General features: G+C 45.7%; 1 protein-coding gene across 1 annotated transcript in view; it reads right to left on the minus strand.

The window, feature by feature from the left end:
* Positions 1-18,396, minus strand: part of SNX10 (sorting nexin 10) — a 44,050-nt gene that overhangs the window by 12,431 nt on the left and 13,223 nt on the right. The window contains exon 2 of the mRNA XM_075269832.1: positions 3,257-3,315. Within this exon, the coding sequence (XP_075125933.1) occupies positions 3,257-3,280 (24 nt within the window). The 5' untranslated portion in view covers positions 3,281-3,315. The remainder of the gene's footprint in view (positions 1-3,256; positions 3,316-18,396) is intronic.

Here is an 18,396-nt window from a genome sequence, read left to right on the forward strand (position 1 = left end):
ATTGTGTCATGCCAGGCAGTCATATCTTTCTATACATACAATGTATAAATATATGTAAAAGTTGAACACACACATATAGATATAGAAGTAGACTAATTTTACATACATACAAACACACACACATATACACATGACAGAATCCCTTATAGCATCCCATCAGTAACCCTACAAGAGAAAAAATAAATAAATTCTATTTCCAGCAAAAAGAGTGGTCATAACCAGGGGCACAAATACAGCAATAGTGGCTGCCACAGGGCCCAGGACATTAGGGGGCCCAGGGGCTTTTTTTTTTTCTTTTTTGAACAGGCCGTTACGGACCCAGTTTACTTTCTGATCCTGGCTCCTGCTCATGGCCACCATCGCTTCTCCTTCTGCGAAGGCTGCTGTGAGCAGGAGCCGGGATCGGTAAGTGAAGCCGTGGGCCCCACAAACACTATTCTTATACTCAAGGGTCTTTTCAGACCCCAAACTATAATGATTGGAGGCCCAGGAGAGGTGAGGAAACATAAAACAGCATTGTTACTTATCTCTCCCGACAGGTTTCAGGCCTACATGTGTGACATCTCTGAAGTCACATGGGCTGCATTGCATCATTATACGTTGCGACGCAAGCCTGGCTCAAGTGAAGTCCCATACGTCATTGAAGATGGCCAACATCTGCAGGGACAGCTTCGGAGCCCAGGAGAGGTAAGCAACAGTGTTTTTTTCTGTTTGTATCCTCCACTGGGTCTCCGATTATTATACTCTGGGGTCTAAAAAAAGCCTCAAAGTATAATTGTTCATGGGTGGTCCACAATGGGTCATGATACTGTGTGCAAAGGCCACTATGGGGCATAATACTGTGTGCAAGGGCCACAATGGGGCATAATACTGTGTGCAAGGGCCACAATGGGGCATAATACTGTGTGCAAGGGCCACAATGGGGCATAATACTGTGTGCAAGGGCCACAATGGGGCATAATACTGTGTGCAAGGGCCACTATGGGGCATAATACTGTGTGCAAGGGCCACAATGGGGCATAATACTGTGTGCAAGGGCCACAATACTGTGTGCAAGGGCCACAATGGGGCATAATACTGTGTGCAAGGGCCACTATGGGGCATAATACTGTGTGCAAGGGCCACAATGGGGCATAATACTGTGTGCAAGGGCCACAATGGGGCATAATACTGTGTGCAAGGGCCACTATGGGGCATAATACTGTGTGCAAGGGCCACAATGGGGCATAATACTGTGTGCAAGGGCCACAATGGGGCATAATACTGTGTGCAAGGGCCACAATACTGTGTGCAAGGGCCACAATGGGGCATAATACTGTGTGCAAGGGCCACAATGGGGCATAATACTGTGTGCAAGGGCCACAATGGGGAATAATACTGTGTGCAAGGGCCACAATGGGGCATAATACTGTGTGCAAGGGCCACTATGGGGCATAATACTGTGTGCAAGGGCCACTATGGGGCATAATACTGTGTGCAGGGGCCACTATGGGGCATAATAGTGCATGCAGGAGGAAGGGGGGGATGTCGGTCAGTCGGGGTCTATGGTGGGGGTTGGTCGGGAGGAGAAAAAGTTCACCAGTGGTCATAACATCTCTCTGCAGATGAGAGAGATGAGTTTGCTAAGCAATAATAGGCAAAATCATAGTAATAGAGGGGACCCATTTCACCCATTGTAGTGACTCTGCTCATATTCTTACGCTTAATGGGTCCTTGTTGTTTTCCACTTCCCGATCCCTTAACACTGAAAAAGCTGCTCAGCTGATGGTTGTGTCACTGATGCGGCCAATGACCACAGGTAGAGACCATCATTAGGATTAGATATACCTTTTCATCAGCCCGCCACCATAAGTACAGTGACACATAGACATTATTTTTAACAATCTTTTACATAAAAATGACGCAGTTTACAACCTTATGAGACCTTGTTAACCAAAAAGAAAAAAAATAATTGTCCAACCACCACATGTCCGTACACACACACACACACACACACACACACACACACACACTTTCTATGCACTTTCTTTGACAACGGACTCATTGGTTATTGCTGATATATCTCACTTAAGGGATCTCCAGTTAAGCTCCCTTCATTGATACCTGACTCAACAAAAGGTAAATCATTAATAGTTCCCAGCATGTAACAAGTCACTGCCGTCCTTCAGGTTCTTCTGAGAAAAGCATATGTGTGCTGATTCACAGAAGAGAAATGAAGAGAATAAAGCTAAATTCCTGACATAGGAGTCACATGCAAGTTACATACTCCAAGTGTATCAATCATTAAAAATGAGGTTTCCCTATAGACCCCACTTATCCCTGATCCAAATCCCCAGTGATCATAAGAATAGGGTCCCAGAGTCCCAACATTCAAGGCTACCATGCCATTCATTTCTAAAGGACTGACAGATGTGAATAGTGATCACACATGCCATCACATCACCCATACAATAGTCTCCAGGACCTCCATTTGCATGATCCATAAGGGTCCACATCAGTGCTGGCCATAGAACAACCATTTCTGGTTCCCTATGGTAAGTGTCATGCCACCCATAATTTTTTTGACTATCAATATTTTCCATGACCATATTGAGCCAATAAAAATGGTAAGAAGTAGCCTAGAAATCCTATTACCAGGGGTATAATGTCAAGTTCCTGGGCCCCAAATCAGAATTTGTGACTGTATCCCACCTTCCAAGTGCCATTCACTATAATGGGATGTGCTTAGGTGGTAAAAAAAAAAAAAAAAAAGCCCTGTTGCCCCTCAGCCACCTAGCCCTAGGGAATAATGCTACCTTTACCTACGCCCCTGACTGATGCATGGAAAACATATGGTGCTATAATAAGTTTATCAAGGAAGTTGCGTAAATAGAGAAGAGGCCATCTTGAATAAGCAGCTTACTGGGTAGCATGTCACTATGAACAATAGTAGGGCAGCAAGCAGAATTTTTGCTTTCTTGCATTATTTCAGATGCACTTTAACATCTAGTATTTAGTGGCAGCAGAGTCTGGTTATCCAAAATATGAGCCCCCTTGTCCATGTCTAACCATGTTGATGCAGCAGTAGCTTTTGACCACATTTATTGTGATGACAGACTGGTATAAACCCCCTATAAAAAATGGTATACGGCATGTTTAATGTCCCACTTTTTGCTATCATTGTGCTGCTTTCTGATAGGAGTCATCCATAAGCCTCAGTTCTATCAAACAAGGGCATCTTACAGCTGGAGCACACTTATCCTGAATGGACACTTACCCCTTTACGCTCCTTAGGCAGCATACTTCACGTAGGTCAAGTGTGACAAAGAAAATAACCTAAAAGGACAAGAAAGCATTGTTAAACGTCATCGAGTATATACACAGAAAGCCTTGTTCCCACTGCCTGTACCTCTAATAGACCATGCATGAAACATTACTAGCCAGAATGAGCAAGAAAAAGCTAGAAAGACCAAAACCACTCCAGATAAGAATATTAATATTTACTACCATCACTAAAATGTGCTACTATGCTCCTACATCTCATCGTTATACACTGGGGGGTCCAGAGACACACAGGGTTATAGCAGAGGTAGTTCATACTATTGACGCTGGTTTTACTTTGCACATGACGGATTGTTTTATTTTATTTTTTATTTTATTTTATGGTAGAGTTGGAAGGGACCTCAAGGGCCATCGGGTCCAACCCCCTGCGAGTGCAGGTTTTCCTAAATCATCCCAGCTATATGTTTATCCAGATTCCGCTTGAAGATTTCCATTGATGGAGCGCCCACCACCTCCCGTGGCAGCCTATTCCACTCTCTCACTACCCTCACTGTCAGAAAGTTTTTCCTAATGTCTAATCTGTATCTCTTTCCCTTTAGTTTCATCCCATTGCTTCTTGTTTGTCTTAAAAGGTTGTCTTAAAGACTGACAGAATGAAAGATGTCCGAAACCTGGACAGTAGATTGTGGGGGCAGGCGGCATCCACGTGCCATAGTGCTTTGCATTGCTGTGTCAGCAGTATAGAGACATTGGAAGGAATACTGTGATATAGCTAGTGCAGGCTCTGGACACCAAAGATCTAATGTATTAGTGGCAGTGATACATGACGTATGTAGGAACATGTACTTTATAGTACTGCCATCATATGTAGGGGAAACCTCTGCCCCTCACATATCCCAGAGGGGGGTATTCCAGCTAAAAGCATTCATCACCTATCCACTGGGGTATCGGTATGACTTATGTTGTGTACACACGCCTTCACCACAAAACGCAAACTCCTCCTAGCTGTAGGGGGTCAGACAGGGATTCCCCCATCATGAAGATCGGTGGGGGTCTGAGTGGTTGTGGTTGGACACTAATAAATGCTTATAAACTTCGTGGTTGCAGCTGCACCTAGTAATGTTTACCTAAGAGGGCACATGAGGATACCAGTACTACAAACCTAAAGTGACGTTAAGGAGTTTTTTTTTTTGTTTTTTTTGTTTTTTTACACATTTTGCTTTCAGTTGTGGCCTATTTTTTTGTCCAGTTTTAGTAAATATTTGTACAATAAATTTGCACAATTTTTTTTAGGTTACTTTCAATATCAATTCCTAATCTCTGCTTGCTGTCACTTTGTTTACTTCCAGTAGATAAAGGTCTGGCCACCATCAAGTGATGGAGCCTCCCATAGATGTCAGATTACGGCTCCGTGACAGTAAGGAGCCATGCGCCCGTGTGTCTATCACATGTACATAACTGATTTTTTATCTACTGAAGTAATCACTGAATCCAAGCAAGCAGAGATCTAAGAAAGTGAAGAGGATACAGAAAGTATATTGAATACAGCATACAAACATTTGCTGAAACTGGACCCCTTTAAACCCTTAAAAATGCGCAGTGATGTCATACTATGGGATTATTTCTGGGTAATACACAGTGATATTCCATCACAGGGATAATAAACACACCGAAGCAACAAAAAGGGATAATGTATATGGTAATATAACAAAGTGGCAAAATATACGCAAAGGATAATAAATAGAGATGAGCGAACAGTGTTCTATCGAACTCATGTTCGATCGGATATTAGGCTGTTCGGCATGTTCGAATCGAATCGAACACCGCGTGGTAAAGTGCGCCATTACTCGATTCCCCTCCCACCTTCCCTGGCGCCTTTTTTGCTCCAATAACAGCGCTGGGTAGGTGGGACAGGAACTACGACACCGGTGACGTTGAAAAAAGTAGGCAAAACCCATTGGCTGCCGAAAACATGTGACCTCTAATTTAAAAGAACAGCGCCGCCCAGCTTCGCGTCATTCTGAGCTTGCAATTCACCGAGGACGGAGGTTTCCGTCCAGCTAGCTAGGGCTTAGATTCTGGGTAGGCAGGGACAGGCTAGGATAGGAAGGAGAAGACAACCAACAGCTCTTGTAAGAGCTAAATTCCAGGGAGAAGCTTGTCAGTGTAACGTGGCACTGACGGGCTCAATCGCCGCAACCCAGCTTTCCCAGGATCCTGAATGGAATACACTGTCAGTGTATTCCCGTATACCCGATATATACCCCGATACCCGTTCCAACGGTGTGCCCCCCCACCTTCACCCCAGAAATACCCTGCAAGTCCCCTAGCAATAGAATTGGGGCTATATACACCCACAATTTTTACTACTGGTATACAGTGCCATTGTCTGACTGGGAATTCAAAGAATATATTGGGAATACAAATACCCTCATTTCTTGCTACTGCCATATAGTGCCAGTTTCTGACTGGTAATTCAAAGAATATATTGGGGTTACGTGCACCCACAATTTTTACTACTGGTATACAGTGCCATTGTCTGACTGGGAATTCAAAGAGTATATTGGGAATACAAATACCCTCATTTCTTGCTACTGCCATATAGTGCCAGTTTCTGACTGGGAATTCAAAGAATATATTGGGGTTACGTGCACCCACAATTTTTACTACTGGTATACAGTGCCATTGTCTGACTGGGAATTCAAAGAATATATTGGGGTTATAAATACCCTCATTTCTTGCTACTGCCATATAGTGCCAGTTTCTGACTGGTAATTCAAAGAATATATTGGGGTTACGTGCACCCACAATTTTTACTACTGGTATACAGTGCCATTGTCTGACTGGGAATTCAAAGAATATATTGGGAATACAAATACCCTCATTTCTTGCTACTGCCATATAGTGCCAGTTTCTGACTGGGAATTCAAAGAATATATTGGGGTTACGTGCACCCACAATTTTTACTACTGGTATACAGTGCCATTGTCTGACTGGGAATTCAAAGAATATATTGGGGTTATAAATACCCTCATTTCTTGCTACTGCCATATAGTGCCAGTTTCTGACTGGTAATTCAAAGAATATATTGGGGTTACGTGCACCCACAATTTTTACTACTGGTATACAGTGCCATTGTCTGACTGGGAATTCAAAGAGTATATTGGGAATACAAATACCCTCATTTCTTGCTACTGCCATATAGTGCCAGTTTCTGACTGGGAATTCAAAGAATATATTGGGGTTACGTGCACCCACAATTTTTACTACTGGTATACAGTGCCATTGTCTGACTGGGAATTCAAAGAATATATTGGGGTTATAAATACCCTCATTTCTTGCTACTGCCATATAGTGCCAGTTTCTGACTGGTAATTCAAAGAATATATTGGGGTTACGTGCACCCACAATTTTTACTACTGGTATACAGTGCCATTGTCTGACTGGGAATTCAAAGAATATATTGGGAATACAAATACCCTCATTTCTTGCTACTGCCATATAGTGCCAGTTTCTGACTGGGAATTCAAAGAATATATTGGGGTTACGTGCACCCACAATTTTTACTACTGGTATACAGTGCCATTGTCTGACTGGGAATTCAAAGAATATATTGGGGTTATAAATACCCTCATTTCTTGCTACTGCCATATAGTGCCAGTTTCTGACTGGTAATTCAAAGAATATATTGGGGTTACGTGCACCCACAATTTTTACTACTGGTATACAGTGCCATTGTCTGACTGGGAATTCAAAGAGTATATTGGGAATACAAATACCCTCATTTCTTGCTACTGCCATATAGTGCCAGTTTCTGACTGGGAATTCAAAGAATATATTGGGGTTACGTGCACCCACAATTTTTACTACTGGTATACAGTGCCATTGTCTGACTGGGAATTCAAAGAATATATTGGGGTTATAAATACCCTCATTTCTTGCTACTGCCATATAGTGCCAGTTTCTGACTGGTAATTCAAAGAATATATTGGGGTTACGTGCACCCACAATTTTTACTACTGGTATACAGTGCCATTGTCTGACTGGGAATTCAAAGAGTATATTGGGAATACAAATACCCTCATTTCTTGCTACTGCCATATAGTGCCAGTTTCTGACTGGGAATTCAAAGAATATATTGGGGTTACGTGCACCCACAATTTTTACTACTGGTATACAGTGCCATTGTCTGACTGGGAATTCAAAGAATATATTGGGGTTATAAATACCCTCATTTCTTGCTACTGCCATATAGTGCCAGTTTCTGACTGGTAATTCAAAGAATATATTGGGGTTACGTGCACCCACAATTTTTACTACTGGTATACAGTGCCATTGTCTGACTGGGAATTCAAAGAGTATATTGGGAATACAAATACCCTCATTTCTTGCTACTGCCATATAGTGCCAGTGTCTGACTGGGAATTCAAAGAATATATTGGGGTTACGTGCACCCACAATTTTTACTACTGGTATACAGTGCCATTGTCTGACTGGGAATTCAAAGAATATATTGGGGTTATAAATACCCTCATTTCTTGCTACTGCCATATAGTGCCAGTTTCTGACTGGTAATTCAAAGAATATATTGGGGTTACGTGCACCCACAATTTTTACTACTGGTATACAGTGCCATTGTCTGACTGGGAATTCAAAGAATATATTGGGAATACAAATACCCTCATTTCTTGCTACTGCCATATAGTGCCAGTTTCTGACTGGGAATTCAAAGAATATATTGGGGTTACGTGCACCCACAATTTTTACTACTGGTATACAGTGCCATTGTCTGACTGGGAATTCAAAGAATATATTGGGGTTATAAATACCCTCATTTCTTGCTACTGCCATATAGTGCCAGTTTCTGACTGGTAATTCAAAGAATATATTGGGGTTACGTGCACCCACAATTTTTACTACTGGTATACAGTGCCATTGTCTGACTGGGAATTCAAAGAGTATATTGGGAATACAAATACCCTCATTTCTTGCTACTGCCATATAGTGCCAGTTTCTGACTGGGAATTCAAAGAATATATTGGGGTTACGTGCACCCACAATTTTTACTACTGGTATACAGTGCCATTGTCTGACTGGGAATTCAAAGAATATATTGGGGTTATAAATACCCTCATTTCTTGCTACTGCCATATAGTGCCAGTTTCTGACTGGTAATTCAAAGAATATATTGGGGTTACGTGCACCCACAATTTTTACTACTGGTATACAGTGCCATTGTCTGACTGGGAATTCAAAGAGTATATTGGGAATACAAATACCCTCATTTCTTGCTACTGCCATATAGTGCCAGTGTCTGACTGGGAATTCAAAGAATATATTGGGGTTACGTGCACCCACAATTTTTACTACTGGTATACAGTGCCAATTTCTAACTAGGAATTCAAAATGCGCAAGGCTCCCGGAAAGGGACGTGGACGAGGCCGTGGGCGAGGTCGGGGGAATGGTTCTGGGGAGCAAGGTAGCAGTGAAGCCACAGGGCGTCCCGTGCCTACTCCTGTGGGGCAGCAAGCATTGCGCCACTCCACAGTGCCAGGGTTGCTTGCCACATTAACTAAACTGCAGGGTACAAACCTTAGTAGGCCCGAGAACCAGGAACAGGTCTTGCAATGGCTGTCAGAGAACGCTTACAGCACATTGTCCAGCAGCCAGTCAGACTCTGCCTCCTCTCCTCCTATTACCCAACAGTCTTGTCTTCCTTCCTCCCAAAATTCCGAAGCTTTACAGAACAATAACCCAAACTGTCCCTGCTCCCCAGAGCTGTTCTCCGCTCCTTTCATTGTCCCTCAACCTGCCTCTCCACGTCACGATTCCACGAACCTAACAGAGGAGCATCTGTGTCCAGATGCTCAAACACTAGAGTCTCCTCCATCTCCGTTCGATTTGGTGGTGGATGACCAGCAACCCACCCTCATCGACGATGATGTGACGCAGTTGCCGTCAGGGCATCCAGTTGACTGGCGCATTGTGCGGGAGGAGGAGATGAGACAGGAGTTGGAAGAGGAAGTGGTGGATGATGAGGACACTGACCCGACCTGGACAGGGGGGGATGTCAAGCGGGGAAAGTAGTGTGGATGTTGAGGCAGGTGCAGCACCAAAAAGGGTAGCTAGAGGCAGAGGCAGAGGTCAGCAGCTTAGGCGAAGCCAGGCCACACCCGGAATCTCCCAAGATGTTCCAGTTCGTACCCAGCCCCGAAAAACTCCCACCTCGAGGGCACGTTTCTCGAAGGTGTGGAGTTTTTTCAAGGAATGCGCCGAGGACAGATATAGTGTTGTCTGCACAATTTGCCTCTCGAAATTGATTAGGGGCTCTGAGAAGAGCAACCTGTCCACCACTTCAATGCGCCGTCATTTGGAATCCAAGCACTGGAATCAGTGGCAGGCAGCAACGGCAGGACAAAGGCCGCCTGCCGTTCACGCCACTGCCACTGCCTCTGCCTCTGCCTCTGCCACTGCCACTGCTGACTGTGCTGGCGATGCACTCCAGAGGACGAGCCAGGACACCACTTCATCTGCCTCCGCCACTTTGTTGACTTCTACCTCATCCTCCCCTGGTCCTGTCTTATCTCCTTCTCCTGCACCATCAAAGGCACCATCAGGCGTTTCTTTACAACAACCCACCATCTCTCAGACATTGGAGCGGCGGCAGAAATACACTGCTAACCACCCACACGCGCAAGCCTTGAACGCCAACATCGCTAAACTGCTGGCCCAGGAGATGTTGGCGTTCCGGCTTGTTGAAACTCCCGCCTTCCTGGACCTGATGGCAACTGCGGCACCTCGCTATGCCGTCCCTAGCCGTCACTACTTCTCCCGGTGTGCCGTCCCCGCCTTGCACCAGCACGTGTCACTCAACATCAGGCGGGCCCTTAGTTCCGCGCTTTGCACAAAGGTCCACTTGACCACCGACGCGTGGACAAGTGCATGCGGACAGGGACGCTACATTTCACTGACGGCACACTGGGTGAATGTAGTTGAGGCTGGGACTGCTTCCCAAACTGGCCCGGTGTACCTCGTCTCCCCGCCTAACATTCCTGGCAGGGACACGAGAAGAACACCCCCCTCCTCCTCCTCCTCTACCGCCTCCTCCTCCGCCACCGCCTCCTCCTCCGCCACCGCCTCCTCCTCCGCTGTTAGATTGACCCCAGCTACGAGTTGGAAACGTTGCAGCACTGGCGTTGGTAGACGTCAGCAGGCTGTGCTGAAGCTGATCAGCTTGGGGGACAGACAGCACACTGCCTCCGAGGTGAGGGATGCCCTCCTCGATGAGACGGCAATATGGTTTGAGCCGCTGCACCTGGGCCCAGGCATGGTCGTTTGTGATAACGGCCGGAACCTGGTAGCAGCTCTGGAGCTTGCCGGACTCCAACATGTTCCATGCCTGGCCCACGTCTTCAACCTAGTGGTGCAACGTTTCCTAAAGAGCTACCCCAATGTTCCAGAGCTACTGGTGAAAGTGCGGCGCATGTGCGCCCACTTTCGCAAGTCGACAGTAGCCGCTGCTAGCTTAAAATCTCTCCAGCAACGCCTGCATGTGCCACAACACCGGCTTTTGTGCGACGTCCCCACACGCTGGAACTCAACGTTTCAGATGTTGAATAGAGTGGTTGAGCAGCAGAGACCTTTGATGGAATACCAGCTACAAAACCCTAGGGTGCCACAAAGTCAGCTGCCTCAGTTTCACATCCATGAGTGGCCATGGATGAGAGACCTTTGTGACATCCTACGGGTCTTTGAGGAGTCCACAAGGAGGGTGAGCTCTGAGGATGCGATGGTGAGCCTTACAATCCCGCTCTTGTGTGTTCTGAGAGAATCCCTGATTGACATCAGGGATAACTCAGATCACACAGAGGAGTTAGGGATAGCATCCGATCCGTCACAGCTGGAGAGTAGGTCCACACATCTGTCCGCTTCACTGCGTTTAATGGAGGAGGAGGAGGAGGAGGAGGAGGAGGAAGAAGAGTTGTCCGATGATGTGATGGTGATACAGGAGGCTTCCGGGCAACTTCGAATCGTCCCATTGTTGCAGCGCGGATGGGTAGACATGGAGGATGAGGAGGAAATGGAGATTGAACTTTCCGGTGGGGCCAGAGGAGTCATGCCAACTAACACTGTGGCAGACATGGCTGAGTTCATGTTGGGGTGCTTTACAACCGACAAGCGTATTGTCAAAATCATGGAGGACAACCAGTACTGGATCTTTGCTATCCTTGACCCCCGGTATAAAAACAACATCTCGTCTTTTATTCCGGTAGAGGGGAGGGCCAATCGCATCAATGCTTGCCACAGGCAATTGGTGCAGAATATGATGGAGATGTTTCCAGCATGTGACAGTGGCGGCAGGGAGGGCAGTTCCTCCAGTAGGCAACCAAGTTCTCACCGGTCCACACAAACGAGGGGCACACTGTCTAAGGTCTGAGACACCTTGATGGCACCCCCTCGCCAAAGTGCCGCCACGGAGGGTCCTAGTGTCACCAGGCGTGAGAAGTATAGGCGCATGTTGCGGGAATACCTTTCCGACCACAGCCCTGTCCTCTCCGACCCCTCTGCGCCCTACACGTATTGGGTGTCGAAGTTGGACCTGTGGCTTGAACTTGCCCTATATGCCTTGGAGGTGCTGTCCTGTCCTGCCGCCAGCGTCCTATCTGAGAGGGTGTTCAGTGCAGCCGGTGGCATCATCACTGACAAGCGCACCCGTCTGTCAGCTGAGAGTGCCGACCGGCTCACTTTGATAAAAATGAACCACCACTGGATAGAGCCTTCATTTTTGTGCCCACCTGTGTAAAGCACCCCAACATGAAACTCCATGTCTGTACTCAACCTCTCCAATTCCTCCACATCCTCATACTCATCCACCATAAGCGTTGCACAATTCTGCTAATACTAGGCTCCCTCCAACATGATTTCCCCCAACTCTGCTGGTTAGAGGCTCCCTCCACCCTGATTTCCACCAACTCTGCTGGTTAGAGGCTCCCTCCACCCTGCTTTCCCACAACTCTGCTGGTTAGAGGCTCCTTCCACCATGAATTTCCCAAAACTTGGCTGTTTAGAGGCTCCCTCCACCATGAATTGGTCCAAACTGGGCTGGTTAGAGGCTCCCTCCACCATGAATTTCCCAAAACTTGGCTGTTTAGAGGCTCCCTCCACCATGAATTGGTCCAAACTGGGCTGGTTAGAGGCTCCCTCCACCATTAATTGGTCCAAACTGGGCTGGTTAGAGGCTCCCTCCACCATGAATTGGTCCAAACTGGGTTTTTTAGAGGCTCCCTCCACCATGAATTTGCCCAAACTGGGCTGTTTAGAGGCTCCCTCCACCATGAATTGGTTCAAACTGGGCTGGTTAGAGGCTCCCTCCACCATTAATTGGTCCAAACTGGGCTGGTTAGAGGCTCCCTCCACCATTAATTGGTCCAAACTGGGCTGGTTAGAGGCTCCCTCCACCATGAATTTGCCCAAACTGGGCTGGTTAGAGGCTCCCTCCACCATGAATTGGTCCAAACTGGGTTTTTTAGAGGCTCCCTCCACCATGAATTTGCCCAAACTGGGCTGGTTAGAGGCTCCCTCCACCATGAATTGGTCCAAACTGGGGTTTTTAGAGGCTCCCTCCACCATGAATTTGCCCAAACTGGGGTGTTTAGAGGCTCCCTCCACCATGAATTTGCCCAAACTCTGCTGGTTAGAGGCTCAATCCACCCTGATTTTCAAAACAAATGTTGGTGCCAACCTCAACTTACTACAAGGGCCAAATTCACTGCTGGTGACAAGCTCTCCTCACTGCAAGTGCCAAATACACATGTTTCAAGGTGTTTTCCTACTGTCAGAGAGGTGGTATTGAGTGTGTAAAGTGTGTAGTTGTTAGGCTGTGATGTTGGGGTAATAGAGGGTCTTTGGTGTGTTAGATGCCCCCAGACATGCTTCCCCTGCTGTCCCAGTGTCATTCCAGAGGTGTTGGCATCATTTCCTGGGGTGTCATAGTGGACTTGGTGACCCTCCAGACACGGATTTGGGTTTCCCCCTTAACGAGTATCTGTTCCCCATAGACTATAATGGGGTTCGAAACCCGTTCGAACACACGAACATTGAGCGGCTGTTCGAATCGAATTTCGAACCTCGAACATTTTAGTGTTCGCTCATCTCTAATAATAAACTGACACATCATAGTAGTAAGAAAAAGCATTCGCAACAATACCCGGGTCACAGTACATGGATGATGCAGATAGTGCGGTCATAGGAATACATTACTACCTGCAATGATACAGCCCCATAACAGGGTGATAAGGGGGGCAGTGATGCCATAAAACAGGGTAAACATTCACAGTCCCAGATTATTATCCAGCAGAATGACCAGTGTATGCCCAAACACACAACTGTCTACAGCTACAAGAGACCAGCAAGTTTATTGGGATCAGTGATCAACACCATGTTGTAATACCGCATCCATGGTACACGCTGTTCGCTTGTAAACATACAGCATAGTCATGTGTTTGGGTTGACCTGCCATTAGGCAACCGGCACCAATGCAAGTGTAAATAATACAAACCTCTACATTATATAGATAAAAAGATAGGCACCATAGTAATGCTCGCAAGCGCCACTATGGCACCCATCTAGAGTAAAAGTTTTATTATTTATACTTACCTAGGCGCTGCTTGCATAATACATCATTTGGGTAAAGGCCTCATGCACATGGCTGTAACTTTATCCACAACAGCTGTGTGTTTGGGTCCTATACCTGTCCCTCTCAATTCATCCTCAATGTATCGGTTTGAAAACCCATGAATGATACTAAGCTACCAATCATTGTGTCATCTGTGCCATTTTTACTGACCTAGATTGCACATGGCCATATACACGTAGCCTAAGATCATTGTTGGCTCTAAAACCTTGTGCAACTTTGGTATCCCCCCCCCCCCTCCATTAGGCAGGGGAGGGGGTGCAGTCCTTTTTTTTTTTTTTTAATAAATTCTTTATTTATAAGCATTTTACAAAAAAGCAAAACACAAGGCAGAGCAATAACAAGGTAGGCCCAGAACCAATGGACCCACCAAGTAAACCACACACATGGGCACAGCAAAACAAGACAAAGGAAGAAAGGTGTCGGAAGGGTGGATGGGGGGGGGGGAGAGGAGGAGAAGGAGGGACAAAGGAGCGACCGCCAGGAGGCTAAGAACAGATAGGAATCCAAGAGAGTACAACCGATGATATCAAGACCAGAGTTAAATCCTCCAATGACAAGCAAGAACTATCAAACCCGGGGAGTCAGGCAGAGAAATAAAAGGGATATAAGAAGAGAACCAGAACCTCCCTAGGAAAGAGCTCCAAAATGCCACCATTCCACACAACAGGATGACTGAGAGGGCCGAAGACCAGGGCTCCATAAGAAGAGAAAGAAGGGGGCGAGGGAGAAAAAACAAAAGACAAGATACAAAAGCAGGGTGATGGGAAGTACAAACAAGCAGGACCACTCCAGGCTAGTCCAGAGCGGACAACAAAAAGAACCGTGGGAAAAAACCCACTAATGCAGGTCTCGAGGACGTGCCGCATAACGCCCTCAGAGAGCTGCCAATCCTAACGAAAAGGGGGAGAGGCCGTAAACCATGACACACAATCCGCACCCCAGGCAGCAACATAAGGCAGCAAGGAGGAACCAGGCAAGAAGACAGAGGAGGGGGTGGCAAACACCACTGGGAGCCGCAGCGGGCCGAGACCAACCACAGCCACCAGCAGGGCAAAAAAAACTTAAGGCAGCAGTCAAAGGCACAGATCGGAAACACAGCAGGAGGTCAGGTGCCAACAGGGTAAACAAAGTCCACACAGGAAAACTGGCATCAGAGGGACCAGGGGCAACAACCGCGATAAATCAGCAGGCCGGACCAGCCAACGAGGCAGAGAAAAGGAGGAAGAGCAATCCGAAACAGAAAGGCACAACACGGTCCAGCAACAGGGCAAACAGGTGAAAGAGAAATTGCAAACAAGGAGGAGACAGAGTGAAGAAGCACAATAGGTACAATATGAGTCCACTCGGCCGTAAGGTCCCGAGGGGGTGCAGTCTTATCTGTGCATTAGAGCAGAGTTCTCAATGTTACTAAGCCCCTCCTGAAAACCATTTACAGAGCACCCCTAGTAGACACTGGAGTTTATCATGTGACAGATCCTGCTTTTGATGTGGAGTGGCAAACAAAAACTGGCGTGCATAGGTACCAAGGAAATCCTTTTGTTTGTGGGAACTCCAGTGCCAGACACACACACAGTTCTAAGAATCCATCAACTTTTCACTCATCAGATAATATCTTTCCTCAGCAGTGGCGTAGTAAATACCGTTTTGTTTTGTTTTTATTGGTCATTACCTTCTGCAGTAACCCCAGCAGTAAGCAGGCCCCATTTACTTACTGATCCCCGCTCCTGCTCAAAGGAAGTGGAGGCGGCTACGAGCAGGAATAGGGATTGGTAAGTAAGGCCACGGCCCACGAACTCCAAACACTTCTATCATAGTCTGGGGTCTTACCTCTCAAGTGTAAACTCTGTGTGAAGGGGCCCTAAGGCGTGTAAATGCACGTGTATTTTAGCAAAATACACTTGTAAAAATAAGACTCCCATTGACTTCAATGACATTTTACATGCGTATTTTTTCAGGTGTAAAAAATATCATTGAAGTCAATGGGAGTCTTATGTTTACACGTGTATTTTGCAAAAATACACGCGCGTTTACTCCGTGTGAAGGCTCCTTAAGTCTTCTGATGTCAGACTGTGTTTAGAAGCCACTGTGTGTCAGTATCTGAAGATGGTACTAGCCCCAGGAGCCTCAGAACCTGTGCCACTCCCAGAGCAGTGGTTGCCAGCTATAACGTGCACACCCTTGCAGTACATTTACTATAGGCTGAGAACCACTGCATTAGAGGGATGACATGTAAAATAGTTTATCAATTTGTAACACAAAAGGTAATTGTACAAACCTGACATATTTAATATACAATAGCCAAAGCATAGAAAAAAAAACCCTTAAGGCTTAGTTCACACATAAATTACATGTGGGCTTATTTTGGTACCGGAAAAAAATTCCTCCTAATTAGGAAGCATTTTTTGGACCTTGGCCCGCTTTTTGTGGAATGTTTTCTTGTAAAAACCGCTTCCAACAAGGCCAGGCGGTTTTCCCATCCCTTAAAAGGGAACTGGCCGCAAAAAACATGCGTTTCGCGCTTCCCATTCACTTCTATTGCTTTATTCAGGCGGAAAATGCCTGAAGAAAGGTCATGTCGCTTCTTTTTTCGCCTAGCGTAAAAAAAAACGCTAGCGAAAAAAAAAAAAGCAAGCCCTCTACAGACTATCATTGTATGGAGGCGGATTACGACGTGAATTCCGCTGTCAAAATCCGCCTCCATGTCCCCGTGTGAACTAGCCCTAAAGTTAGTGGTAGTAGCAAGCTTATAGGTTTAGGAGCTACCAAGCCCCAGGATTTCCCCAGATTCACTTTATGTAGAATTTAATGTATGTAATTTTATGTAAATTTAATGTATGAAGTGTTGCTGACTCCCATTTGAAAGTAACTTTATCCATTACATCTGAAGGCGTCTGCGTTGAAGATAACCTATCATGTTAGTGCTCGATCCTCCAATATAAAGCCTCTAACATAGGATGAATGGGAAGGGGCGGGGGGCGGGGGGGGGGGGAGAATTTGTTGCATTCAGCTCTAATTTCGCAGAAAATTGTAGTCAGAATTGCTGGTCTTCTAGGAAAGAAAAGATGTTCCTATTTTCACTTCCAACGTGTAAAGAGCGTCATTCATAACAGTTTTATAGTCTTAAAAAGGATCTCCAGGAATTAAAACATTGACTGTCTTATTTTCTTTTTTTTACAACTAGAAAAACACAAACAAGTAGTATTAATAGAACCCTGTACACAGAAGGCCATAAGCCCATAAAAACACAGTCTCTGTATGCAACGCATAAAGGGAGCTGTCAGCCAAAAGCTAGATCCTCTGACTTCCCCATAAACACGTGTATAGGGCAGAGTCCATTCAACAGGAGAACACTGCCAGGGAAAAACCCAACATGCCCACATCTTATCTACAGGTAAGGGTGGGTCCTTGGTATTTTCCTGGTACACTGTGCAAGACCCTAAATGCATGGACTTGCTTTATGATACATTTGACCATTTTCCTATAAAAAGCAGACCAGAAAGACACTTTTTGCCACCGCTGCACCTCTATCCGATTGTGTACAATACCAAGCAATTCTTTTTACCCATATTGCTGCTTTTTAGCCTCCTGACTTCTGAACAGACACCAACTTATTTGTGAATATTTTGATATTTCGTTCCCAATCACAAGGTTTCTCAGCACAGTACGACATTGGCAGCTAGAGCCAGTATCATCTCTGTCTGCAGGAAGGTTATGGTCTCATGCTCCACTCTATATACTGTAAACTACAAGACCATAAGAGCTATAGAGCTCCATTATAACACTGACCATAGAATTTTCTTCTATTCTGAAATTATATTTTAGAGGCTTTGGAACCCATTAATAATGTTCCATAGTCTCAAATGACAAGGTCTTCAACTTCCTGGAAACAACATTATAATCTGGCAGATTACTGTATATGACTGTCATAAAAGGAGCTGCCATGAAAACCAAATGCAACTATCAAGACAGCAAGAAGAGCTGCAAAAATGTATCGAGTCTGCGCATCACAAAATTTATACCCAATACATTTGTCATTCCCATTATGCCAGAAAAATGGCATAGTGGGAGGAAATTAAGACACATTTCTTGCCATGCCCCACCCGCCACCAGCCTGGCTGATTTACTAAAAGCTCACCAGTTTTCTGGGGACAAAGTATACTAGTTCCTACCTGGCATAGAGTTCCATTCTGGCTTATTGGGACCCCCTGACAAATTTATGAAGTGGCCACAGACTCTTTATAAATCTGTCCTCTCCCACGCCAGTCAGGCCATGTATCATGCACCAGTCTACAAAATGAAAAGCTTAAGGGGTTGTGTTACCATAGACAATTGGGGAGAGGGGAGAGACATCCCCATATGCTCTGTGTGGATGAAGATCTGATGGGCTTGCTTGACCACCACTGTATTTACTGCTCTTGAACTGCCAGAGATTGCTATTG

Source organism: Leptodactylus fuscus, chromosome 4, assembly GCF_031893055.1.
Source record: "Leptodactylus fuscus isolate aLepFus1 chromosome 4, aLepFus1.hap2, whole genome shotgun sequence".
NCBI classification, from domain to species: domain Eukaryota; kingdom Metazoa; phylum Chordata; class Amphibia; order Anura; family Leptodactylidae; genus Leptodactylus; species Leptodactylus fuscus.